We start from the raw sequence: 24242 nt of genomic DNA on the forward strand, positions 1-24242 counted from the left end.
TACTTCAGAAGATGAATTTTCCTGTTCAGAAAAGGTGACCAGATCACCATCTCCACAAAAACTTTGAACCATCAGTTAGCAGCATTATCTGTCACGTTAAAAATCTAGTTCTGGACAGCCAACTTTTTTTGGTTTTTTTAAACAAGAAACACAAAAAGAACAGACAATAAAGATTTTAAATTTTTATCTTGATATTTTGAACAAGTAGAACTTTACAAGTAAATATTCCTAAAGACTGAAAAATATATTAATTACAAGACTCATTAATTTCTTTACTGTTACAAAAATTGTCTAGGCTCTTATACAAATCTATAGCTGGGAGGGGACATTTATAAAAAAATAAATAGGCACCCTAGGTAAGTTAAAACGAGTTATCACATATTAGTTAGCAAATATTACATACATACATACATGGAGTGCAGAGGCAAATATAAAAATGAAGGTGCCTTGATTAGCTGTCTGTTTAATCATGAAATACCTGGTAAACATGGGTCACAGAGGAAGCTGTCTGGTGAGATTGCTCCAAGCTAAGCAAGGAAACTGAAGTACACCTAAGTTACTGCAGCTACTGGAGAGAGGAGTTTACCAGTTGTGCTTACTGGGAGCAGAGTTCATTGGTATCAGTAAGAGGCATTCATATTGCTCGTGGTACAGAAGTATCAACATTGCTATGCATGTTTAAAAATAAGTGTTCTAACATCATTCACAGTTGTTGCTGTGCTATCCATACATAAAAATACTGTCATTTCAAATACAAGATTTTTTTTTGTTTGTTTTTTTGCAAAACATAATTTTACAAATTATACATTATTTACAAATTCCAATAATCTTGGTTTTTACACAGGTATTAGAGGACAGTTGCACTTAACTGGCTATGTATATTATGTAACATGGCTAGGTGAACTAGAAAAGTTTAATTTACAGGTTCTGAAATCTCTCTTAAAAATATTACAAGAGGAATCACCCAAGTTCTTACATTTTTAGTGTTCTTCTGTATTCAATTTGTTTTCCTACAAAAGGATCATTGTTTAAGTTGCTGTTTACTAGCAGCCATACAGAAACATGCATAGTATTTTCACTATAAATTCTAGAATTCATTTTTTCCCCAAGTGCTACAACAAATTTTGATCAAGAAGGTAGAAAGTTTAATCTGAGATACCTGGTTTGTTGCATATATATCATGTTCCAGTTCTACTGTAAGGTACATGTTACTTAAAAGAAAAAAAAAAAAAAACCTGACCTTGCCACAGAATAACCAAAACTACTGTTTAACTGTTTACCTTGGATAATTGTGCTAAACAATTGCCATGATTTGGTTGAATCACTAAAACACATGTACATAAGGTTAGGAACATGAAAAAAAGCTTTTCTGATTTCTTATTATTTTCATAATAAAAGGCATTGATGTTTAGGTGTAATCAGCAGCACCCCAAGTTAACACTCCAATGTGAATAATGGAAAAATTTTACCTTTTTAGGTTGTGCCAGGCTTTGCTATGCTGCCTCAGCACTCAGTAGATGATTCTGTGCACTGATTTATCTAAACAGATACAAGCCAAATAAATGTTCCTCCTTGTTACTGAGAAAAGTCAGGTTAACAAAAGCCAAGGTAAATTCCAGAGCTGCCAAAACTGGAGAAGAGTGATAGAGCAGAGAAAGAGGAACCTGTTCTTTCCATGCTCCCTTAGCCACCAGTCTGGCTGCACATTCAGCCTGACCTGCTAATGCAGACCATATCCACGTGTAGGACTGATCCAAATGGGAAAACATGTTGGTAAAAAAAAAAGAAAAATGGAAAAAAAAAAAAAAAAGGTCAAAATGTGTGATCCCCATGAACCTGGAAAATAAAGGGAAGTTTAATAAATAGCAGCATTGACTTGGCATGCAATTGTAGAATAAGTCAGAACTGAACGTAAGTAGGAATTACTTCTAAAATGTTACAAAATTAATCTGTCATAGTTGCATAAGTTTGTATTTAAAATTAGCATCCTATTCTGTTATACTGGTTTGTAACATAGGAAGTTAAATTTAATAAGTTAAAGTATACAGCTTAAAGGAAAAAATCTGATAAACGTGTTTAAAAATGAACACTAACAGAGCAGAGGTATTAATAGGAAAGCATTACTGCAGTTTACTTCAATTCCCTTTGAAAGTCTAATTTAACACTTGCAAACCAAAATGGTTTTTAAAGAAGTATTATTATTAAGGCTTTTCAAATAAAAAAGAAATCCTCTGGGTAAACTTGCATTAAAGACACTTGAAGGTTTGTGAAAGCACAGACTCCGAGAGACATCGCTTGAAAAAACCATGTCACCTGCTGCTACCTCTGAGGATAAATACTGCTCTGTCATGACTTCATGTACTGCATTAGTTGTGGTAGCATGCTTCTCCCTTTTGTTAGTGTAAGAACAGTGACCACAGCCTGAAGGAACACTTCACACACTGCAGCTAACCACATCTTCTTACAGAGTTAGTGACATCCAGCTGATCCCACTGCTGCCAGCTGTGCACGCCCAAGGGACCACATGGATACAAAGTGAAGAAGACAAGCTGAGTAACAGAGGTAAGCATTAAGGCAACTAGAGTAACAAATCCAAGAACCACAAGTTTAGCACCTCTTCTCTTCGCCTCTATTTGCATATATTTGTTTGAACAGTCACAACTCCTAAGCAAGTACAGCCAGCTGGGTACCTGATTACCACACACACACACAGAATTTGAGGTTGTGCCCCTTTACAGACATCATGAAATGCTGAAGTCACATCAAGGTGTGGGCTTCTTGAAGAACCTATCGACTGCAGTGTATTCCTTCTGCATTTGCCTTGTACCTCTGTTCAGGGGTGGGATGCCTGGGCTCCAGAGTGGCGGGGTATGTGGCATTCAGATCTACTGCAGCTGCTGGAGAATGCTTCTCCTTTTGGAAGCTTCCACTCTCTGTGAAATACAGCTTGGGTCTCTGGTGGTACTTGAGCCTGTAGGTGTCAGTCATGCAGCTGTCTACTGAGAAGTAAGTGGTGAGGGACACGTTGTCGTTCCCATCCGCATAGGCAGGGCTGGGTCCCGTGTGGCGAGATCCTTTCTTCAGCATGTTCTCAGACACGGTCCAGAACTCATTAACTGATAAGCGAGGCGGAGAATCCGGTTTATGAACAAACACTTCGTTCCCTGGAAAGGGCTCCTTGAGCCTTTGTTCAGCTGGGACTGCACTTGCTTCTGCTGCAGACTTTGAAGGTGCACCTGTTTGCCTCAAGGGACTATTTCGCAACGCTTCCGTTGATTTCACATCTGCTAGCGAGTTATTCTCTGATCCTGCCAAAGTGCTCAGAGCATATTTCTTTGGGGGTAAGGGGGGAGGAACGTTCTGGTACACGGCTTCAGGCACCCAGAGGGGATCTGCCCTCCGGAGCAGGTGCCCCATGTGCTCACCGGGAGGGCTGGGCGGCACCGCCGGGATTTCCTGCAGGCCCTGAGGCGCACAGGGCGCCAGCCCCGCCTTGGGGCCCAGAGTGTGATGGGACAGACTCCTTGGGTGGTGGGACTGCAGCTGGGCAGGAGGGGGAAAGTCGCTGTGGATGGGCTTCCTGCCACAGGCATTGTCTGGGAAGGGGTGGGGCACGCTGTCTGCACAGAACACCGGCACGTTCAGCTTCTCCAACCTCTCTGCGTGGAGCCACTCGCAAGGGCTCGGCTCGCTTGCCTTGCTCCTGCTGTCTGACTTCACAATCTCTTTGACAGCTGGCTGCAGAGCTGACGATGGGAAAAATTTCCTGTTGGTCTCAGGCATTTCAACTCTAAAATACAAAACCACACAGGATGTGAGTATCCATAAAAACATATGAAAAGGCTCAGATAACAGGGATTTTTTCAAATACACTATTGGTAAAACTGCTGAAATATTCAAACCAACAAGAGAGTTAGGATCTGTTCAATAGGATACAGCCCTTGGAGTTGTATTAAATTACTCCAGAGTTCCTTGCATTTGAAATGTAAATGTGCCCCAAGAAGGTAAGATAAATTCCTTCAACATTCAGGACTCCACTGTCTTCTAAACGTCCTTGTGACTCTGATACATCCTTTTTCAAATACTGGATGCTACTTTAAGTTGATACATTTGTATTTACATTCTTCATTTTTAGGAGATATTGAGCACTTAAGAGTTCACATTAGAACAACAAGATACAGCAGTAGCTTCTAAACACAAAAACTCTTTTCCCCCTTCCAGACAAATCTTTCAAAGCTTTATGGGGTGACTGCACTAATCACAAATTGGTTAATTACTGCATGTAGCATAAAATTCCAAACAGGAAATATTAAATCCCTCTGTTTCTGGTAAGATGGTTTCAAACCATCTAAGCCAATTGGTGACATGGTCAGCATCAAAATTAAAGACAGAGTTTAGACCCATCAATTATGCACAATTCAAAAGGAATTGCCTGTCAAAAATATTGAGTGCTTTAACTTGTCAATGCTTAATATTGGTCATTGTAACATAACAGAAATCAGTATCAGTATTTCTTAAACTATTACAGAAGAATATGCCAGTACTGCTTACCTCTTTACTGGAGGACTGGGAACCTGCAAATGTAATTCTGTTGGGAAACCAACATGAGGATGAGGTCTGTAGTTAACTTCAGAATTGATCTGGTCTTTCCTCAAATCTGGGGCTAGAAAAAAAAATATTTCAAAGTTAACAGATGTAAAATCCAATTCCTTCTTTGTAATACCTCAGAGATTACAGAAACAAAGAAAATACAACAGGACAATCTCTTTCAAGATTTGAGATTAATCAAAATAACCGTTTTGAAGATAATCTGCACAGAAGGTCAGATCTTAAAATCTGGAGGAAATTTTCTGCATTTTCTTGTTACCAGGAAATAGGTAATATCACAATTTTGAAGTCCTGTAGACATATTTTCAAGATCACCTTAATATTTAATCTGGGTAAAAGCACATTTTCAAAGGAAGCTTTTCTTAAAAGGATGTTTATTCAAACATCCAAAGTCATTTAAATGACAAAATAAAACTATGACTTCTAAAAATTCATTATGTATTACAATAATTAAACAGAATGAACACTGCAGAGACTGGGGGTGGTTTAGGTTGTTCTGTTTGTGGGTTTTAGCAGCTCCAACCCTAGAGCAGGCTGTAAGGCAGACAAAGAGCACGGTCACCCACGTGCCCCAAACACACAGCACTGAGTGCCTGGGCCAGCACTACTGCACTCCCACTCCTCAAGCTCCTTTTATTCCCAGGCAAAGAATCCTTCCCTGAAAATACACAAGTTCTGAGCAAGGCAGCTCCTAGTGAGCAGGAAATAAAGGAAGCATTGAAGTGTTCGTGTCAACACCACACAGCATAAACCACTCACTTGGCAAGTGACAAGCAGCAGTCTATTTGTTTGGAGACAGACACTCCAAATCTTCCTAATGCCATGATTAGCCCATTAGTATCAGTCACCTGCTCTGAAGTCACTCAAAGGAATGGCTTCTTATTTTTATCATTATTATTATTATTAATACAATGGCTTATTTTGGCGGTGTATGGACTACATTCATAACTGCTACACCTATTTCACTTGTTATTTCCTTAAGTTTTAAATATTTAAAGTCTTGGAAGTCTTTAGACTCGTGAACATGTGAGCCAAAACCCCAACAACAGAGCAGAACTGAAGTGAAAACCGTGGGTGTTGCTGTTGGGTGACACTTGTTTTGAGGGTCAATACCTGCCCTATGTTTAGGTGATGTGAGACTTTTAAAGACATGAAATCTTTCACAAGAACACAGGTAGCAGAGGCTAAAGCAGCACACAGCTCAAGAGACAAAGCCACCATATGGCTTTCCTCAAGTCTTGAGATGAAAAAAATTTTAAAAAAAATCATAATAAACAATACCACAACCTTAGAAATAATATTTATGGGAAAATATTCTTACTAATGAGCTCATGCGAGGCACAAGTAATTCACCTGAGAGTTCAAAACAGCTTGTGTGCCACGGAGCTGCCTAGCAGAGAGCTAACAGCACTGAGGTGGTATTTCACACAGAAATGTTTCATTCTGCCAAAAAAAAAGTCATAATAAACAATACCACAACCTTAGAAATAACATTTATGGGAAAATATTCTTACTAATGAGCTCATGCGAGGCACAAGTAATTCACCTGAGAGTTCAAAACAGCCTGTGTGCCACAGAGCTGCCTAGCAGAGAGCTGACCAGCACTGAGGTGGGATTTCACACAGAAATGTTTCATTCTGCCGCCGGCCGGGATGATTTCCCGCAATCCCGATTCCCGGAGGAGCCGGGAGGGGGCAGCAGAGGCACATCCAGCCGTGCCAGGCGCTCCGTGCCCGCGGAATTCCAGCCCAATTAAAAATAGATGTGTTCTTTTCCTTCTGCTGACAGGACAGCCATGCACGGCTAAAACCAGCCGCCGGCTCGATTGGGAATTTTGGCTCTATGTCCTCTGCAAATCTAAAAATGATATACACAAGCCTTGCTCAGCTGGAGCCCAGCATCCTTATCAATGGGTCATTAAGAGCTGAGCAATGAACGAAAGGTAATTGTGTCCTGATATATAAACCAGTCTGCTTTTAAGATTTACAGACATCTATTTGCACAGCTGGGTAGTCAATCCAGATTTTCAAGAGATGAACATCCATTCTACAGGTAGCACTAGGCCCACAGACAGGACCAGCAAGGTCTTGTCTAATATATCTCCATTTACACAGACAGAACATGTGCAAAAATCTACCACATCCAGCTTCTGTGGGGAAAAAAATCCGAAGTGAAAATAAACACAAAACCCCAATGGAAACCTCCAACAAAAACTCGACTCCACATTAAATTCAGCTTCCTCTTTATGGGTTTTAACTGCATGCTTCCTGGAATTTTTTTTAAGATTTTCTAAGCTGTCAGTAAAAAACCCCGCAACAAAGCAGAATACTTATTGTAACAAATATTTGTGGGCAAATTTCTCTCTCTTAGCCCAGATATTGTCTGTATTCAGTTGAAATAACAGGCAAACTTATTGGAAGTTTTGGAAATGTGGAATAACAGCCTCTCAGTCAAGGAAGTAAATATGTTATAACTTATCCAAAATGCAGTATTATCTCTGAAATACAGTCAGCAATCTTTCTTAAAAAGTAAAAAGAAATCCTTTTATTTTAGAAACTTTACTTTTGGAGCAACATTCAGCTCCAAAACCTTTCATAGGTATCTTTATTTTATCATTTGAAGATACCCTAGTAAAGCCTTTATTTGTTTCTCTTTCATGGTAAGTAAACTAAGTAGCTACAAAGCTTTAATTCTCTACTCATGTCTTAAAATGTGACATTAATGTACATTGACTGCACATAAGGGTAAGAACTGGATCTCCTTAAGAGCAATTGCATGTTTTAAGTTATTACTATAAATGTTCCGTTTTCCTAAGCATATGAGCTGTCTTCCTGAGTTGTGGTTGGTTTGTGGGGTTTTCTGATGTGACACATAAGCAAAGGCAATTTGGCTTCTTCTTACACACTAACCAGATCTTCAGAATGATTCTAGATTTCAGTTTGAGTTGGCACATGCTGTTGAACTGAACAATGGGAAAACCATTAAAAAACAATGGGAAAACCATCAAAATTAATAATCTTTCTTTAACTTGCAAAACATGAGGTTGGAAATCTTGCCCTCACACTGCTCATGTCTCAGATTTTTCATGCTCAAAGAATTTTGCCTCCTCAGCTCACTGATTCCAAACTTTATAAACACAAAGTGATTAATATAAATAATGGATACTACATCTGCTTACTCAATATTTACATTTTCCTGCCAAAATCTGACCACACAATTTAGGGATTGGCTTTGTGGGACCTTTGTTTCAGTATTACAGTTATCCACTGCTAACTGCCCCTGTAAGGAGCAGCCACTTGCTCTCCCAACCACCATGTGATCCAGTGTTTCCATCTTTATAATGTTCTGACAATAAGTTTATTTTGGTTAAGTCAGGGGCAGGATTCCACAAGTGCTGAACAGTAACCTCATTCAGCTCCAGTAAAAAACAAGGAGCTGCTAAAGCACAGTTATACAAACAGTGGGCATAATTAGAAGTCCAACATTATTTCCATAAGAAGTTTTCCACACAAGAAAACCACTCCGACATTTTTTTTGGAGTTGCCATGAGAGCCTAACAAAGATTTCTTACATTCCATTCCTCTCTCAGAAAGGACTGAGCATTTGTTTTTTAAAGTTCTATTTTCTGAGAGTTCATCATACTCAGAGGTGGAACACAAGGTAATGTACTGATACCTGTAAATGACAAATGCTGTTGTCCTTGCTAAAGGTGTCCTGACACACTTTTTCACAACCCAAAAACTGAGTCCAAATGAATTCTTAACCTCACGTAAATGTAAAATTATCAAATTCTTCACATCTCTTTTTGGTCACTTCCATTAGAATTATTATTTTCCAGAATGGAGCTCAATACATGCAATTTTTATAAGAAGCTATTTAACAACTATCTACTGAATCAGAATAATTGAATACATGGGATCCTATCATCAATTTCCTTATGGTATCTTGGAGGATCACATAGAATCACTATACTTTTTTAAAAAAATGTAGGATGCATGTTGAAAGCTTTAAGTAATCTTAAATACTCTCTCCTAAGAACAATTCATTGCTTTAACCCACTCATTTTTAATACCTAAAGAGTATTTAAGTATTTTTCACTGGGTTTTTTTCCCCTTTTTCCTATCCAGCTGTGTTTGATAAAAATGGCATAGTACAGGACTAAAGCAGAATAAACCTCATGCAAATCAGATCTTTGCATTCCATGCTACTCGTTTTTGGTTGGGTTTTTTTTTTTGTTTCCTTGTTTTGGGTTGTCAAAATAAGCAAATATGAAATTACTTTTCTTTCAGCACTAAAAACAAAATTAGAAAAAGGACAGAGAAGGTAGAAGTGGCATGGCAACACCCCCACCCCCACTTTAAGTCCTAGGAGAAACTATACTATACATTATTTGAAAAGAAGTATGATATCTATAAAAATCAAATGTTTCCTGAGGAAGTGGCCTAATATTTATTGCCCCTCTTTGTACAAGCACCCTCCCATTGTTTCAACAACGGCAGATAATGATTTTGGCTGGCCTCAGGCTGACCTATAATATTTATATGCCAAGGCATTTATCAACTTTCTAAAACCCTAGCAGACATATTAGTATGTAAAAGGAAGTAGACTTCCTTATTACAAGTGTTTCTTCCTGATACTGCTTCATATCTAGGAGGAAAACAAATGGTGCCACAGTCCACCCAGACATTTAAAAACAAGTCTTGCTTAGGATTTCCACCAAGAAATCTCCTGGAGAAGCTTCTGGGGAAACCACAGGGAGTGAGCCAAATGACCATGTCATCTCTGGCAGGGATTTTTGGGGTTTGGGGCTGGGGGGGAAGAGAAATTCTGGTATATCTACAATAGTTTTTGAAAACTTCATTTTTAGATGGGTTCTTACCATGGAAGCTTCTGTTCTGCTGGGGTACTGAATGTACCACACTGTCAGCTTTTTTGGTTGGCAAGCTCTGTTCACTGCAACAGAAGCACATGTGTGATTACAGCATTGAAACTGTTAAACAGACACCACAGGTCACCTAATCCAATTTATTTGTAGGTATAAATATCTTAAGTGTGACCTCTTAACCAGCATTCCATCTTGTCCATTTTCCTAATTTGATAATTTGCTATTTATTAATTCTTTGTTTTGGTAACAAATATTATTTCAAGTTTTGATTGCCACTTGGTATCTCGTTCATAGGGATTGTCATTGGATTTTTTTCCCCTCAAAGTGGAATAGAACTGGAAGATCACAGCTACAAACACAAAAGGAGAGGGAAAAAAAATTATCAGAGGATTTACTAAATCTTGCTGGTTTAGATAAGCAGAAAACATGCATTACTAATCCAGATAAGAAGCTGACAAACACTCTGCCAATTTCTACCTTCTACAGGAGTAAGGCAGGGAAGAAGATAGATGGGGGCAAAAGTTCAATTTAAAAAAAAATCCTTTTATTAAAAGAACACAAAAACAAGAAAAATACTGAAAGAAATCTGAGGAATGAAAAACAGTAATATTTCCACTTTCTAAAAGGACTTTCAAGTAATTGATTTGTATTTTTGGGGGTTTATGAGACAGAGTCTGAAAGGTTAGCAGGGAACTAGTAGGTATTGCCAGCCAGTTGAAATTACCAGTCATATAAAGCAAGTCTGGAAGTCCCAGGAAGTCAGTTGTATTTTGATAAAGTATGATTCTTTCTTTCTTTGACATTGTTGTTGAAACATCAATGTAAGCAGCTTCTTAATGAACTACACTGTTAGAAATTTATCATTTTCTCTCTCACAAAATGATACATTTGGGTGCCCCATTGTCTCTTGGGCATGCTTAAAATGAGAGTTTCAACTGTCCAAAATCACTGTTTGAGGCAACCATCAAACACTGATAATACAACCATGAGTTGCAGCAGCTTTATACATAATTATGTCATTAACTAATGAAAGCCCATCAGGTTTTTCAGAGTGAGATTTTGTACAATTTGGTGGGAGGCACAAAGGGGAGAATGGCAAATAGCAGCATATGAAAGGGCCTTGACCTTTCTCTTTTCCTGTGAAATAAGTTGCCATGAAAATATACATCTGAAAATGTCCTTGGATCTAGCAAATCAGATCTATCAAAGAGAGTTGGGCTTGGGCTCCCAACTGTGCTCTTCCATTTAATGTATGCAAATTAGATTTGAAAGAAGAATGGGTTATAGAAGGATCTGCAGTCTACACACAGTTTGAGATACACAATACTGAAAACTGCATGTGGAAGGATTATAACTTCCTATTTCAATCATCACATAAATTTCAGTTGGAATGGACCTCTTCAGATCATCAAGTCCAACCAGTTTTAGTAACTTTACACTTTTCAGCAAAGATTTATTTCAGACAGGTCAATCAACTACCAAGTGTTCAATACATATCTGATGTGATCTAGAAAACTGAATTTCTGCACTAGGACTGGTAACAGCACCCAAAATTCACCTGCTGCCACTCCCATCTCCTTGTCAGGGCCTGAACCAATGTTACAGGTGTGATTAAAGGGGACACTGTATTATTCCACAGCAGATGGAAAGTTACACACAGTCTAAAATCTTGTAAGTAAAGGAGTGTAGCAATTACTACAAATGAACACACCCTGCCCCTCAGCAGGGCTTAGCAGTTCTGGCTCAGTGCCTCAGTAACTGGCTCAGTGCCTCCCAAAGAGAACCAGAGTAGAAGGTAGATTGAACATTTAATTGCCCACACCCTTATTTCTAGATACACTTTAGCTTTCCACATACCTGACTTCAAGCAAGTTTCAATGCATGTTTTCCTGGATGGTTTGGTTTTGAAGAACACACAAACGTTAGAACAGGTTATTTTTCCATAAATACAACCTATGCAAGCTCTAAGAGAACTAGCATTACCTGCAGGAAGCACTTTCCTTCACGTTCTTGGCATCTGCTGTATTGATTCCTTCAATAACAGGGGAGTCTGGATTTGCAGAGCCGTTGCTGATATGGTCACTGCTTTCATACCCAGATTCTGTCCTCTGAATTTGCCAGTTATCACCATGGATTTTTCTCTCTGTAAATCCCTTGCTTTTTTCAGCATTCCCTTTTCCCTCAGAATCCAGTGAACTTCGACTTCCTGTATCCTGTTTTGTCTCATCTTCATAGATAGTCATTAAACCCTTCTGCATTTGGTTCTCCTTGGGCCAGTGGTTAAAGCCCCGCTCCTTTTCGTGCTTCGATTTACTGCTCAGGTTTGCTTTGTGCTTTGGGCTGTGCTGCTTCTTCTCAGTGTCACTGAAAATGCTGTCTACATTCAGTGTCTCTCTCATTGGTTTCCAACCTTTACTCCTGCTCCTCATACTTCCTTTGTCCCTGGAGTCTTGGCTGGTGTCCGTATCGTAGCCAGTGACGCCATCGCTCCGAATCCTTGTCACTGCTTTGTCCCCTGCAGGAGAAGGTTCTGGTTTGTTTGATCCAAGCCCATGTGCAGAAAGCTTTGCCTGCTGAGGTGCTTGGCTCTCGTGCCTGTAGGGGCCCCTTCCCTGGCTGCCGTAGATGCGCGGATCCGCACAGAGCCTCAGCCCATTGCCGACCGGAGGAGACCCTGCCTTGGCGCTGGAACGCTCTTCCCCAACCAAGTCTGACAGGAACAAAAGGAAAAAACTTCCATTACAGTTCTCATTCATGTTTCATAGAATGATTTGTGTTGGAATGGACTTCAATGTTCATCAATGTTCCCGCTGTCCTGCCACAGGCAGGGACACCTCCCACCAGAGCCCCATCCAACCTGGCCTTGAACACTTCCAGGGAGGAAGCAGTCATTTAACTGATATTGTTAAATGTTTGTTACAGTGTCTCTACAAATCCAGTATGTATTTTAGCATACTGAAAACTGGGAAAGTGTGATCTTACAGTGTGGTCTCTTAAAAGGAGAAAAAAATCTGCACAAGCAGCATTGATGCTAAAAGTTACTTAATCCATTGGTTCTCTGGTTATATTTTTAAAATGTACCTCTTTGTCTCCCAGACTCTTTCCTTAGTCCTCTGTCTGCATCTTTCCGTACAGATGTCAAGTTTTTCATGTCAGCAGCTTTCTGGGCACACTCTCTGGATAAATCCTTCAGTCTGTCCTTCTGCTCACTGTATCCTAACTTGGCTGCAAAAAATACTTCTTGTCAAACATCCTTGCTCAAAAGTCAATTCACCACCAAAGCACACAAACATATTTATGGAGTAAGATTTAGGTTTTAGTGTTAGGACTACTTAAACTGACTAATGAATTGTTTGACACAGATTAGAAGTGTGAGATTTCTTTCCAACCATAAGATCAAGTCCATTTACATCCAGGACTAGAAATCATGCTGATATCAAAAGCCACTGCAGTTAAAGCATAACAAAGGTAATAAATATTCTGCATTGACAGCCCTCTCTGGAAAAGTTAACATTCCATGGCAGATATTAAGATATTACTTAAACATTGAGAAAATCTTTGAATAACAACTGAGTCAGTGATGGAATTTTTTCCCTTAGAAATAGTCCCGAGGTTAGAACCCCCCTGAAATGCTATCAGCTGAAATGTTTCATATAAAACACATCTGGTTTGGCTTTTTGGGGGTGGTAGTAAGGAATACCCACCTGGACCTCTACCACCACTTGCTTGAATATGGCTTCTAGTGAATGCTGGATTATCTGGCTGAAGTTTTTTATTACTCCTTTGATTAGTGGAATCTCCAATTCCATTCTCTTTCACGTGGTCTGATTTAGCAGCCAAATGCTTTTCAAATCCTATGAAACAACATATTTTTCTTTAGAAATAAAAAGCTTCCTAATTTAAATTTCTACTATATAAATAAATTTTAAAAAGAGAGACAGCTTTTTCATTCTGGATTAAAAAGCCAGAAGAGAAACATCACCAAAAACCACACTACATTTCAACAGACTAGGCAATAAGGTTCTCTATTATTTTATATACTGCCATATTTATAGTTGTAGCCTACAGTGAAACAGGGTTCTCAATTCTTTGCTGCCTGAAGTAATCTATGTTCTATTGCTGCACTTGTTGTGAAGAATAACATGTCAAATGCAATTTGCCTTTTATTTAGGTTCCTTGTAAGTTATGCTTAGCATGAAATTAAAAAAGCCAACCTGAGACAGCAGTACAAATTACAGAACCAAAAGACTGGATTCTTTTTCCCATTACCCATTAGTCTCAATTTGTATCCCCTTATTAACAGGTCTAATACTAAGTATACACACTAATCTCTTCTTTTGAGACTCTTTGGATAATTATTGATAACAGGATTTCAGAACAAAGCAGCCAATCCATTTTTTCTCCATTACAGTGCCCATTTCAGAAATACAGCTGAAACTGTTATTAAAAAATCCCATATATCTAATTACCCAGGTCTTCCCCATTTCCTCCTGCTGCTTTGCATTGAGACCAGTGAATAATCTGCTTTGGTGCATCTTCTGGAGACACAGCTGTGCCATCTGGGTTAGCATAAAATAGCAGCAATGGTTGGAAGTGACACCGAATGCACCTGGACACCACATCTTTCCATTTTGTTCCAATCTAAGAAAAAAAACCAAAAAAACAAAATCCCAACACTTTATCAACAGTGCTGAACCCAAATATGGAAAGAGTAATTCATTAAGCAAGAGACACCAACTGCCTAATTCCAAATGTACATGAAGATACAACATTTTAGCACAATGGGTTGCATAAATGGCAACAAAAAAGACAGAACTAGCACTGTAAGGGCTAAAAATCAGATCATGTTACCTCTTTGACATTAGCATCATCAAACAGCACCCATTTGCAGCTCTTGGTGTGAAAGGCAAAGGCACAGTAATGTCGGCTCGTGTAGCAAATCATTCCCACCAGGAAGAGCTCACTGTTTTTGGCATTTTCATCTGTAACCCTATAAAACAGCTGTAAAAATGATTACATATTTTAAAACACGTGCAAAACACAGCCTCAATTTCCTGACCTACTGCTAGCATTTCACCAAGACAACTGTTACTTAATGTCCTGTTGTATTATACAATTTTTCCTGAACATAAATACTATTTTTGCACTTATTATGTCTACTTTGACTTTTTTGGGGTTTTTTGTGTTTGAAAGAGTAAAGTATTAATGCTCTGGAATAATTCCACAGATTTCAAATTGATATTCCTAGATTTTCAATGAGGAAGTCTCCTAGATTAATCATTGTACTTAGGGACAAAACACTTCCAACAGGACCTTTTCCTCTCACAGCAGTACACTATAAAGAACTGTAAAAGTAGATATAAACTTCATATATTTATATAAACTTTATGTCAAGTTAAGTCGTGCTTATAAAAAATACATATGAGTATCTCTATTTTTTATATATTCACGTATACATAAAATAAAAAGTAAAATGAAATTCTAGAAAAAGCCAAGAGTAAGTTTTAGGTCAGATACCCCTGGAAGATAAAGTTGTGTTGCCAGATTCCGCATAACCTCTTCTGTCAGGTCAGAGTGTTCTGAATCCCAGACCAAACCAATGGTGACAATCTCAGGACAATTCATAAGAACACGACGAATTTTTATTTTTTGACCACAATTACTCTAGAAAAAAGGAAAAAAAAACCATGATGGGAAGGAAAACAAAAGTGTCCAAAGGTGAGTCACTACACAAGAATTAGTTCAAAGAAACAACTCTGCAATGTCTTTAATCCCAAAATTTAGTTATGGTGTTTGTTCCCAACAATTAAAGGATAACATTCTTCATCATAAAAACACTTTGATGAAGACTACAGCTTACCTTCTATATTTAATCAGCACCTCAAAACAAATCTCTATAACTGGAACAATAAAACATAAATGTAAGAGCTTTCTTTGCCCTAAGTTGGCTGCTCTGAAGCAGCAGCTCAATCCTGCTTGTAGAGGAATATTTCTGGCCTGATTTCACATCCCAAAAAGTTCTCCTTTGTATCCCCAAGTCATGTAACATTTTTTTTTACTTACAGGACACTTTCTGTAGTCATCAGCAGTATTTGCTGCCTGCAGCAATTCCGCAAACATTTCTGGCTTGAGACGTTCATGCCTCTCCATCATTTTTTCTACTTCATTACTGCAAAAAATAAATTACATACCTATGGATCTCCCTTCTAAAGAGTAACAGATTTTAATTAATTGTATTGTATAACTAAAAAGAAGACACACAGTAGTAAAACAGTAGAAATGCAAAATTTTTTGTCAAGACCTCTCTACATCTTGATTTGAAATCCAAATGCTGTTTTTTGAACAGTATTTCAAAAGCACATTGCAACCAAAAAAATCCATATTGATTTTTAACACTTAAAAGCTGGGCATGCTTTTGCATATTATTAGAAGGGTGCATATAGAAAAATGAGTAACAAGAATAAAAGCTCTTACCACAGGGCTGTGGTGGAAATGTAACGCACAAATTCCGTAAAAGGCAATGGATCCGATGATGCTCCACAACTGCGACACACACACTAAAAAAAGAAAACAAAACAAAAACAAAAACAACTTTTGCTTTAATTTGCTAAGGAAAGAGAAAACAAGGTATTTGATAAACCAATCAAATGAAGGCCTGACCTGCTCATACAGGGTCATAGCAAACTTCTGGTGAGAAATACAGGATTTCGAAGTGCACATATCTGTTTCACTGTTTGGCACTAAGTGGAAATGAATCCTCTCAAGGATATTTTCCTAAAAAGAAATAACAATAGAAATGTAAACTGAACTGATGAAGTTAGAACACATGATGACCATTACAATGGAGTACTCCAACTATGCCCCTTGGCTCCAAAATGCTGTGGCTGCAATGAGCTTGTCCTCTGAATTAGCAAGGACATTTTTTCTTTTTGTCAAAAATATCAAAGGTAAAGGAAAGAAGTGAATCTATTCAGGTAGATCAGACAGATGATTAGTTCAGGAGTCCAAATGCATTTTGAGTAGATGGAACAGTAATAAGAGGCTCTCTTTCATGACTGCAAGATCCCAAATAGCCTCTTTCAGGAGTTCTGCACTGGATTTTCCTACATATGTGAAGAAACCTCTAGCAGGTAGGAATAATTTGTGGATACTCCCAAAGGATGTCCAAAGCTAAAAGTAACTGAAACAGCAACCATATTTCCTGCCCTCAAATCCATGTCTGAATGTTAATACTGCAGGTGTTTCATGGTGAACATTTTCACTGTCTAACACAGGAGCTCTTAGGAAGTTTTCTTTAGCAGAGTTCTGTGACATCTGGAGTCACCTTTAAAGGTCACAGCAGTGGCTTGTGTTTTTCAGTAAGACACTTCACTGAAGCAGAAAGTAACTACAGGAAAATCTTGCAGTATTTGTTCACTCTTGGCTAAGACAATGGAAATCTCTTCTGCAGCAGAATTCTGCAATGCCCTGGCCAGTTGTATTTCAATAGCTGGTGACCCAATACTTCGAGGAACAGACAATATATTCAAATCCATAGGTGTTTGAGTTGAGAAAAGTTGAGAAGACAACTTTTCTCTCCATCAAAATATTTTGGAGAGTGACTCAGAGTTCATCATCAGCTATGAAGTTAAGGGAGCAAAGTATGGAACAAATGCAAGAGTACTCCATCAAGTACTCCATCTCCCTTACCTGACACTGTTGCTCCATGTGCCTGTTACCCTAAACAGGCATAAAGAAGCTCAGCAGGATTATGTCATTTAAATCCTAACAAAACCCCTAAACTAACTCTACTAGAAGTCCACTCAACTCAGATGAAGACACTTACAAAGCATTCTGCTGCATCATCCATGAAGCCCAGCTGGAAGCGCTGCTCATCCTTGAAGCTCTCGGCGAGGGCGTGCCTCATGTTGTCCGACGGGAGGGCTTTCTCTCGGCTGTGCTGGAACTGGGAAAAGATGGCCTAGGAGCAAATGCAGAGCTGACTTAGCTTCATTAACCACTTGTGCTTCTACACAAATGCATCAGTTCCTGCATAAACAGGTGAAATGTTTATAAATATAATGCTCTGTGGAGAGCCTGGTTCAAGCATGGCTTAAAGAAAGAGGCCATGAAGGTATTCAGCTAAGGGAAAAAGCAGCCTTTCTCAGGCTTGATTCTGTAAATAATTAAGGTTCTCAGCCACCTTTTATATAAACAACAAGATTCTCAGACCGTTCTGTCCTTGGCTGCTACTGGGAGCAGACAGCCAGTCTGGGAATAGATATGAAGGTTTTGAGAACCTTTCATATCATGGTGGGAACACTGATCTTGGTTTCAATAAACAAACTTCAGGCATTGTAAACAAAAGGAGGAGCTGAAGTTTTCTCTACAGCCTATCAGGAGCTCAGATTTTGCAATATGCATGAAGTGAATTAACACTGTTATAAAAGGTGCCTGGTTGATGAATAAAGTGGAGTAGATGCCGATCAATAAGCGTGGATCTCTCCCTCCAACTTCAATAATGCTCATAAATTTCGAAATTACTGTTTTCAAGTTACTGCATTTGTATTCTGCTGATTCCTCTACAAGAAGTTTTGATACCAAACTAAACACTGAACCTGTAGAACAACAACATACAAATACAAAACTTAAAGTGATTGACTTGAGCTCCCAGAGGCATCACAAGCCCTGTTCTGTAATTATACAGCTTTTTTTAATTTGGCCCCTGGAATAGCAGTTCATCCAGATCTATCTCATGTCTACAGACAGAGTATATTTCTTAGGGCATAATGTAATACCACTCATGATTCACTAAATAATGTGATATTTACTGCTTAGGAGGGGACTATACCTTTATTAAAGTTATAAACCTCCCATAAATTAGATAGAATGCCAATAATCCTTGCTATGAAATTAGCTCAGTGGTGAACCAGTGCACACAACACAAGAGAAAAGGTCAATATCTGCAGTTCTGGGACATGATAATAAATTGCACTTGGTTTTTAATTCATTTCCCAGAAGAGAGCTGGCTGCTACTTTTCTTTTTGGCAGGGATATCCATCCAAGTGAGCTCATCATTTAGCAAGTAAAGGAGGTTGATTCTGAAAGAACTGAAAGTTAAAAGCTATTAAATGAATTACAGATTTGCAGATATCTAAAGGTGTCTTCCCCAGTCAAGAACTCTAAGTCAAACTTTAGAAAGAACCAAAGAGACTAAACACAAAGCAAGTCAGGAGAAGCCATGTAAAACATAAATAAGGATAGGCATTCTTCACATAGGCTTCCTATGGTTAAAATCTGTTGGATAGAAGGCAAAGATAAAACAGAGCAGCAAAGTTTCACTGCTAACAAAAAGTATTGTTTTAACCATGATGCATTCCAGGGTGTCTCTCAAGTATTTAATCTTTCCTCTCAAAACAAAAAGCAGGGACTACTGACAAAAATTACAGCCATTGCTATCTCCATGCAAACATTCAAAATGAAGTTTTTAACAGATCTGCTTTCAAAGCATTTATCACTCCTTATTTTAGCTGCTGGGTCATTTTTTGTTATGCAACATAGCTTTATATGTCCAGCTAAAAAAAAAAAAATGACAAGCAGTACAGATAAGGAGGTGTGCAGACAGGTATGCTCAGTTTAGTGGCCTGCACAGTCCAAGTTCCAGAATTTACTGGCTATGCTTTTAGTTCATAGGAGAAGCTGACAGAGATAAAATATCCTTCATTGTTAAACATATAAGAAGGGTTTCAATAGCCTAAGAGCATAAAAAGAACCCCAAGCCAACCAAAAAATCCACTCAAGTCACAAACAAGCCACTGTTTATCCTCATCCAGTGTATATATTGCATGGAAATTCACATGTCCAAGATTTTGAACACAGAACAAACAGAATTACTCAACCAGTGTCTTAAAGAGCCAAGAAAGCAAAACCAGTAGTGTACAGAACAGCAGGGGACAGACCCTAGCAAATAATTTAAGTATTCTTTTTTGAGGTGAGTACATAGGCCATGGAGTTAAATATCACAAATACATTGTTAAAAAAATAACTTATGCCATTCTAACCAACTCCAGAATCCTGCAAAATTTCTTTACATACAAGAAAATATTTCTCTAACAAACATTTGTTAAAAATGTCCTTAAATCTAAATTGCTTCTTTACAAAAAGAATTACTTGGTCACCCAGGGATAGGTATGATACAGACACACACTTCCAAAAAAATAATTTAATTTGGTTTTCCCTCATTGTGAAATACGATTTTTCCAGAATTTTTCATCTACCTTTAAAGCACAAAATATGCAGGCATCTCCTTGACACACATGTCCAGTTAAACCTCTTAAACTTCGTCGAAATATGTCAAGTTGCCATAATACCTATAAAAACAAAGAAAATCAGTAATCAGTTCTGAAGGTTCTTTGCTTGCACAACGTACAGTAGATTTTAATAGTTTTTTTATTTCACATACCATACAACTTAACTATCAACATTGCTGCAGGAAATGTGGGTTTTTTCCATTATTTGGTAACTTACAGAGGTGGAAATGAAAGTTTTACATTCAGCACTTAAAATTTAGATCTGTCTAAATTTAAACTTTTTAACACAATGTATTTTGAAGAGCTAAAGTACTCTCAAGGAAACAAGCAGCAATGCAAACCCTGTACAGGGACTGCAGCAGTTTTCTTAAAGCTCTACATAAGAGTTAAGTCCTATATGATATTCTTACAGTCTCTTATCAAAATGATTGCTGAAATACATTTGTTCTTCCACAGATCAAAATAACTCTGGTGCTTACTCTCATTTGGGTAAATATCCCACAAAAATGTAATAACAGCTTGGCTACACCCACTGCTTTCAATATCTAATGTCTTGGGTACACATGAAGTAAAGCAGTTCATAAAGTTGTCCATTGAAGAAATAAAAATAAAACCCCTAAAAATGAGTTGTCAAGAGGCACAGTAAGACAGCAGCTGCAAATTCACGGGGGGAAAAGATATCCTATCTATAAATATAAAAGCTAAAATGAAATAGGATGTGTTGGAAACCGAAAGTCCAAAGCTCAGTTCTGAAGGTGGAGCAGAGGTTAAAAGAAAAGAAAGGAACACATTCTTCCTTGTAAAAGGGCAGTCACCAACCATCTGCCCCTGCCTGATAAACAGCACTGGGTTGTGAATTGTAGGATTGTCTGAAAGTAGAACTAAAAATTACTTAGGGCTTCATTTTAGGGCACCTAAGTGAAAATAGCAGAACTGCAGGAGAATATAGGTCATGCTGCTCCCATTGGATGCAAAACAGCCAACACTCCACTAAAACCACAGTACAATTTTATTTGAAATACATACAGCCACTACACACACCACATAGCTATACCTCTCATATCTCCAAGTTTTAAATCCATGCCAATTTTAAGTCTTCCAATTTTTAGGAAGACTTTAGGAAGTCCATGTCTATTAAGTCCTCTGCCAGTTTGAGAAATCATTCTGGATACAATTTAAAAACATTCGGATCCAAAATCTGAGCATTAAAAGAAGTACCTTAGAAGGTAGAATTCTTAGAAGAATTCCAAGTCTTATTTCTTGGGTATCAACAGTATCTCCTACTCTAATTCCACAAATATTTCCTAAGATTAGAATCAAAGCCCTCACTATATGTGCATATTCTGATATATCCCAGCATCACAGGCTTGCTCATCTGCTAATTCTGAGAAAATGAGATCTTCATAAAAATAGTGTCCTAGTCAATACAAGCAGTAATTGTTGCCCCACATAAAAAAAATGTCATATAAATTTTTGAAGTTATTTTGCTATGCTTGACAGAAACATTACTTCTAAAATCCAAGAAGAAAGTTTTAAAGTTCTAACTCCTACATTTTAAAATACAAAAGGACAGTTTTTGATGCATGCAAATGAAATTTTGTGCAAAACAAAATATTAAAACTCTCAACTACATACAGCTAAATGCTGAATAAAATTACCTTCATAACAGTGTCTTATTCCTACAATTGCCATTTTTATTTCCCACACACACTCCGGAAAGCCTACTCAAAAAATGTTTAATAGATGAAGTTTTTTCCTACCTGAACAGCACTATTAAGAAAGCAGCTGTTTTGTCCAGGTTCATTTAATAAGCCTTTTGTAGGGGCCAGGGACAGGATACTTCCAGGCTGATAAACTTTTCCAAGGTTACCCCCAGGTTTTCTTAGGAATTTCACCCATGCCATTATTTTTTAGAGTTTATAATCACAATGTTCACACTTGAATATTTAAGGATATGACGGGTGCAAGGCAAAGAAGGTGGTTCTACAATAATATTTCTAAAGTCATGGCATTCCATTCAACTCTGTGCAGTTGTAACCATTCATGGGCTTAAGTCCATTTTCCATGAGCAGCTGTGAGCCATCCCTCAGGAGCAGTCTCCCAGTAAAAATACAGCTGGACAATGTTTTTAACCTTCAGTCTTAAAAAAATAAATAAATAAAGGTGTCCAGTTAAGGTTAAAACATGTTAAAGGTTGTTAGAATACAAGTTCTTGTTAAGCAAGTTGCACAGTAACTGACTTCTTCCAGGGATATCAATGAAGTATTACTATAAATCATTAGCTGTATTATATTGAAAGTTTATGTGTGTGTGTGTGTGTGTATATATCACAGGACTGGAAAGTTCTTGTCAGGTATTATACTTCTGTTCTCTCATTTTGTTCCATCTTCTTTTTACTTCTAACTGTAACCCATGAAATATATTCCAGTTTAGAAGATGTCATGCTTATTGCATTCTCTTTCCAGTGAACCTGAAATAAGAAAAAAACAGAAATTATTGAAAAAAAAAAGAAAAATCCAAAATGTTAAAGAGCTTCTAAATTAAAAAAAAAAAGATCATGGCTAAAACAATTTCTAAATCTAAAAGCAAGATGAAGTAGCCAGGAAAGAGAAGAAAACATCCCCACCTAATAATTGTTTTTAAGCCATAAAAGTTATTTTATCTATCATAATCTATTATCTTCTAATTTCTTACACATCTCTAAGGATCAAAATAAAATTGTTGTAAAGATTCTCCTAATAACCTGCAACAGCTTATAAAAAGACCATATAATACATGAGTTATTCAATCTTTGAAACTCCAAGTCTAATAAAAACATTACCAAGAAGTAAGTCATTTTATTCAACACTCAAAAAGCTAAGCTGGTTTTTATTTCAATTTTATGGATGGATTGTCAGCTAGTACTCAGCTTTCAGAAGTTTCTTCTGCCTACCAAACACTACATAAATGTGTCATTAACCTGGCTGCATTCTCAAAGCAGCCAGAAAAACAGTGCTAGCAGCAAGGCAAGAACATTCTGGTCACTGCTCCAATTCCAAGATTTTCAAATTGCAACAATAAGGGTTGTTTGTCCAGCTCTTGAAGGAGCATGTTGAAGGTTAAATGAGTCCATTTCCAGAACATCCCCTCAACCACATGTACAGCCCAAGCCGTGATCCTCGCACAACAATGGATTATTCTGTCTGTTTGGCATTACTACATCACCCACACAAACATTTGGGTGGAACAGAACAGAATAAATTTAAATAAACCAACACAATTGAGGTTACATGTGTGGGAAAGAAAGAAGGAAAAAAAAAAAAAAGGGGGTAAAATTTGGGCATCACATTTCAACAGAGATATTCACCTTAGATTTCACAAGCATGCAAGATACTAAAGACACATCAGTATGCTTCAAAACCTGCAGCTTCTCACTACAGTTTTTTCCACAGGGTAAGCATAGCTAGATTAATGAGGAGTACTAAAAGACAAAAATTAATTGTGTAGTTGGAATACTGTATAAACTGGAAGAGAACTTAGCTCAGAACAAGCAACACCACATTCACAAAAAACCACTCTACAGCTCTCTAATGCTGCACAGCTGGGATATGTGGCTTCCAAAAATACCCAGAGGAATTCTTGCACCCTTAAAACCATTCCCCTTTATTTAAGACAAACATTGGCACTTGCTTGTATTGAAAAATAAAATCGATAACTGGAACCTAGCCAAAAGTCTCTTTTGCCCCATGAATAATCAGATGAGTTCTGTTTGTTTACTGATGTTACTGTATCTCACCCGTAAGTAATTTGATTTAATAATACTGGAGATAGGAAGTGTGATTTGTGGCAGCGCTGAGCAAGGAGTCTGAAATGTAGCTGGAAACCGACCTTGACAGAACATCATGTAACAATTTTGTTTTCTTTATGTTCACTTCAGTTAACCCAGAAAGAGGATAGGAAAAGAAAACGTAGCTGGAAATGTCTACCAGCTTCAGATCTTATTAGAAATATACAATCTGTTTTGGAAACGAGCTCATCCAGAACAATTTAGGATAATGACAAAGAGCATTCATTTACTAAGAACTTGCAGGAAGTAATTTTCTCTTGCATTTCAAGGATGCCCTACAACCAACACTCCATGCACCAAGCATTTAGCTGTTGAACTGGCTGGGAGGAAAAGCTATAAATATTCAGTGCAAGAATTTAATGAAAAAGTGTTTCTGGATTAGCTCTGTATTACTGTCCCATTGCATTAAAATGCTTCCTGCTGAATTTCACATCCACAAAGCTGTGAATACAAATAATTCCATCTATCACACAATCTTACTCTAATCAATTGCAGAACACATTAATTGCAGTTTTCGTATGTAGAAGTTCCACTGCATTAAATACTAAGGTTCATGGCTTCTCATTCATCACTAAGAGGGGCACTGTAGATGAGCCTTCCAAGGGTGCCAGGAGCAATGGGATTAATTTGTCAT

General features: G+C 37.8%; 1 protein-coding gene across 4 annotated transcripts in view; it reads right to left on the minus strand.

Moving 5' to 3' along the window:
• Positions 1 to 169: 169 nt before the first annotated feature.
• The window catches only part of USP53 (ubiquitin specific peptidase 53), a 28937-nt gene continuing 4864 nt past the window's right edge, over positions 170 to 24242 (minus strand). For all 4 annotated transcript variants that reach the window (XM_074542061.1, XM_074542063.1, XM_074542064.1 and 1 more), the window contains exons 2-16: positions 21543 to 22252; positions 19750 to 19842; positions 17319 to 17453; positions 16154 to 16267; positions 15968 to 16050; positions 15557 to 15662; positions 15011 to 15157; positions 14345 to 14494; positions 13963 to 14134; positions 13198 to 13347; positions 12575 to 12718; positions 11477 to 12203; positions 9488 to 9561; positions 4552 to 4663; positions 170 to 3790 (exon numbers count right to left, since the gene is read on the minus strand). In XM_074542061.1, coding sequence (XP_074398162.1) covers positions 2788 to 3790; positions 4552 to 4663; positions 9488 to 9561; positions 11477 to 12203; positions 12575 to 12718; positions 13198 to 13347; positions 13963 to 14134; positions 14345 to 14494; positions 15011 to 15157; positions 15557 to 15662; positions 15968 to 16050; positions 16154 to 16267; positions 17319 to 17453; positions 19750 to 19842; positions 21543 to 21686 — 3354 coding nt within the window. In that variant the 5' untranslated portion in view covers positions 21687 to 22252 and the 3' untranslated portion in view covers positions 170 to 2787. The remainder of the gene's footprint in view (positions 3791 to 4551; positions 4664 to 9487; positions 9562 to 11476; positions 12204 to 12574; positions 12719 to 13197; positions 13348 to 13962; positions 14135 to 14344; positions 14495 to 15010; positions 15158 to 15556; positions 15663 to 15967; positions 16051 to 16153; positions 16268 to 17318; positions 17454 to 19749; positions 19843 to 21542; positions 22253 to 24242) is intronic.

Source organism: Zonotrichia albicollis, chromosome 5 (assembly GCF_047830755.1).
Source record: "Zonotrichia albicollis isolate bZonAlb1 chromosome 5, bZonAlb1.hap1, whole genome shotgun sequence".
Taxonomy (NCBI): domain Eukaryota; kingdom Metazoa; phylum Chordata; class Aves; order Passeriformes; family Passerellidae; genus Zonotrichia; species Zonotrichia albicollis.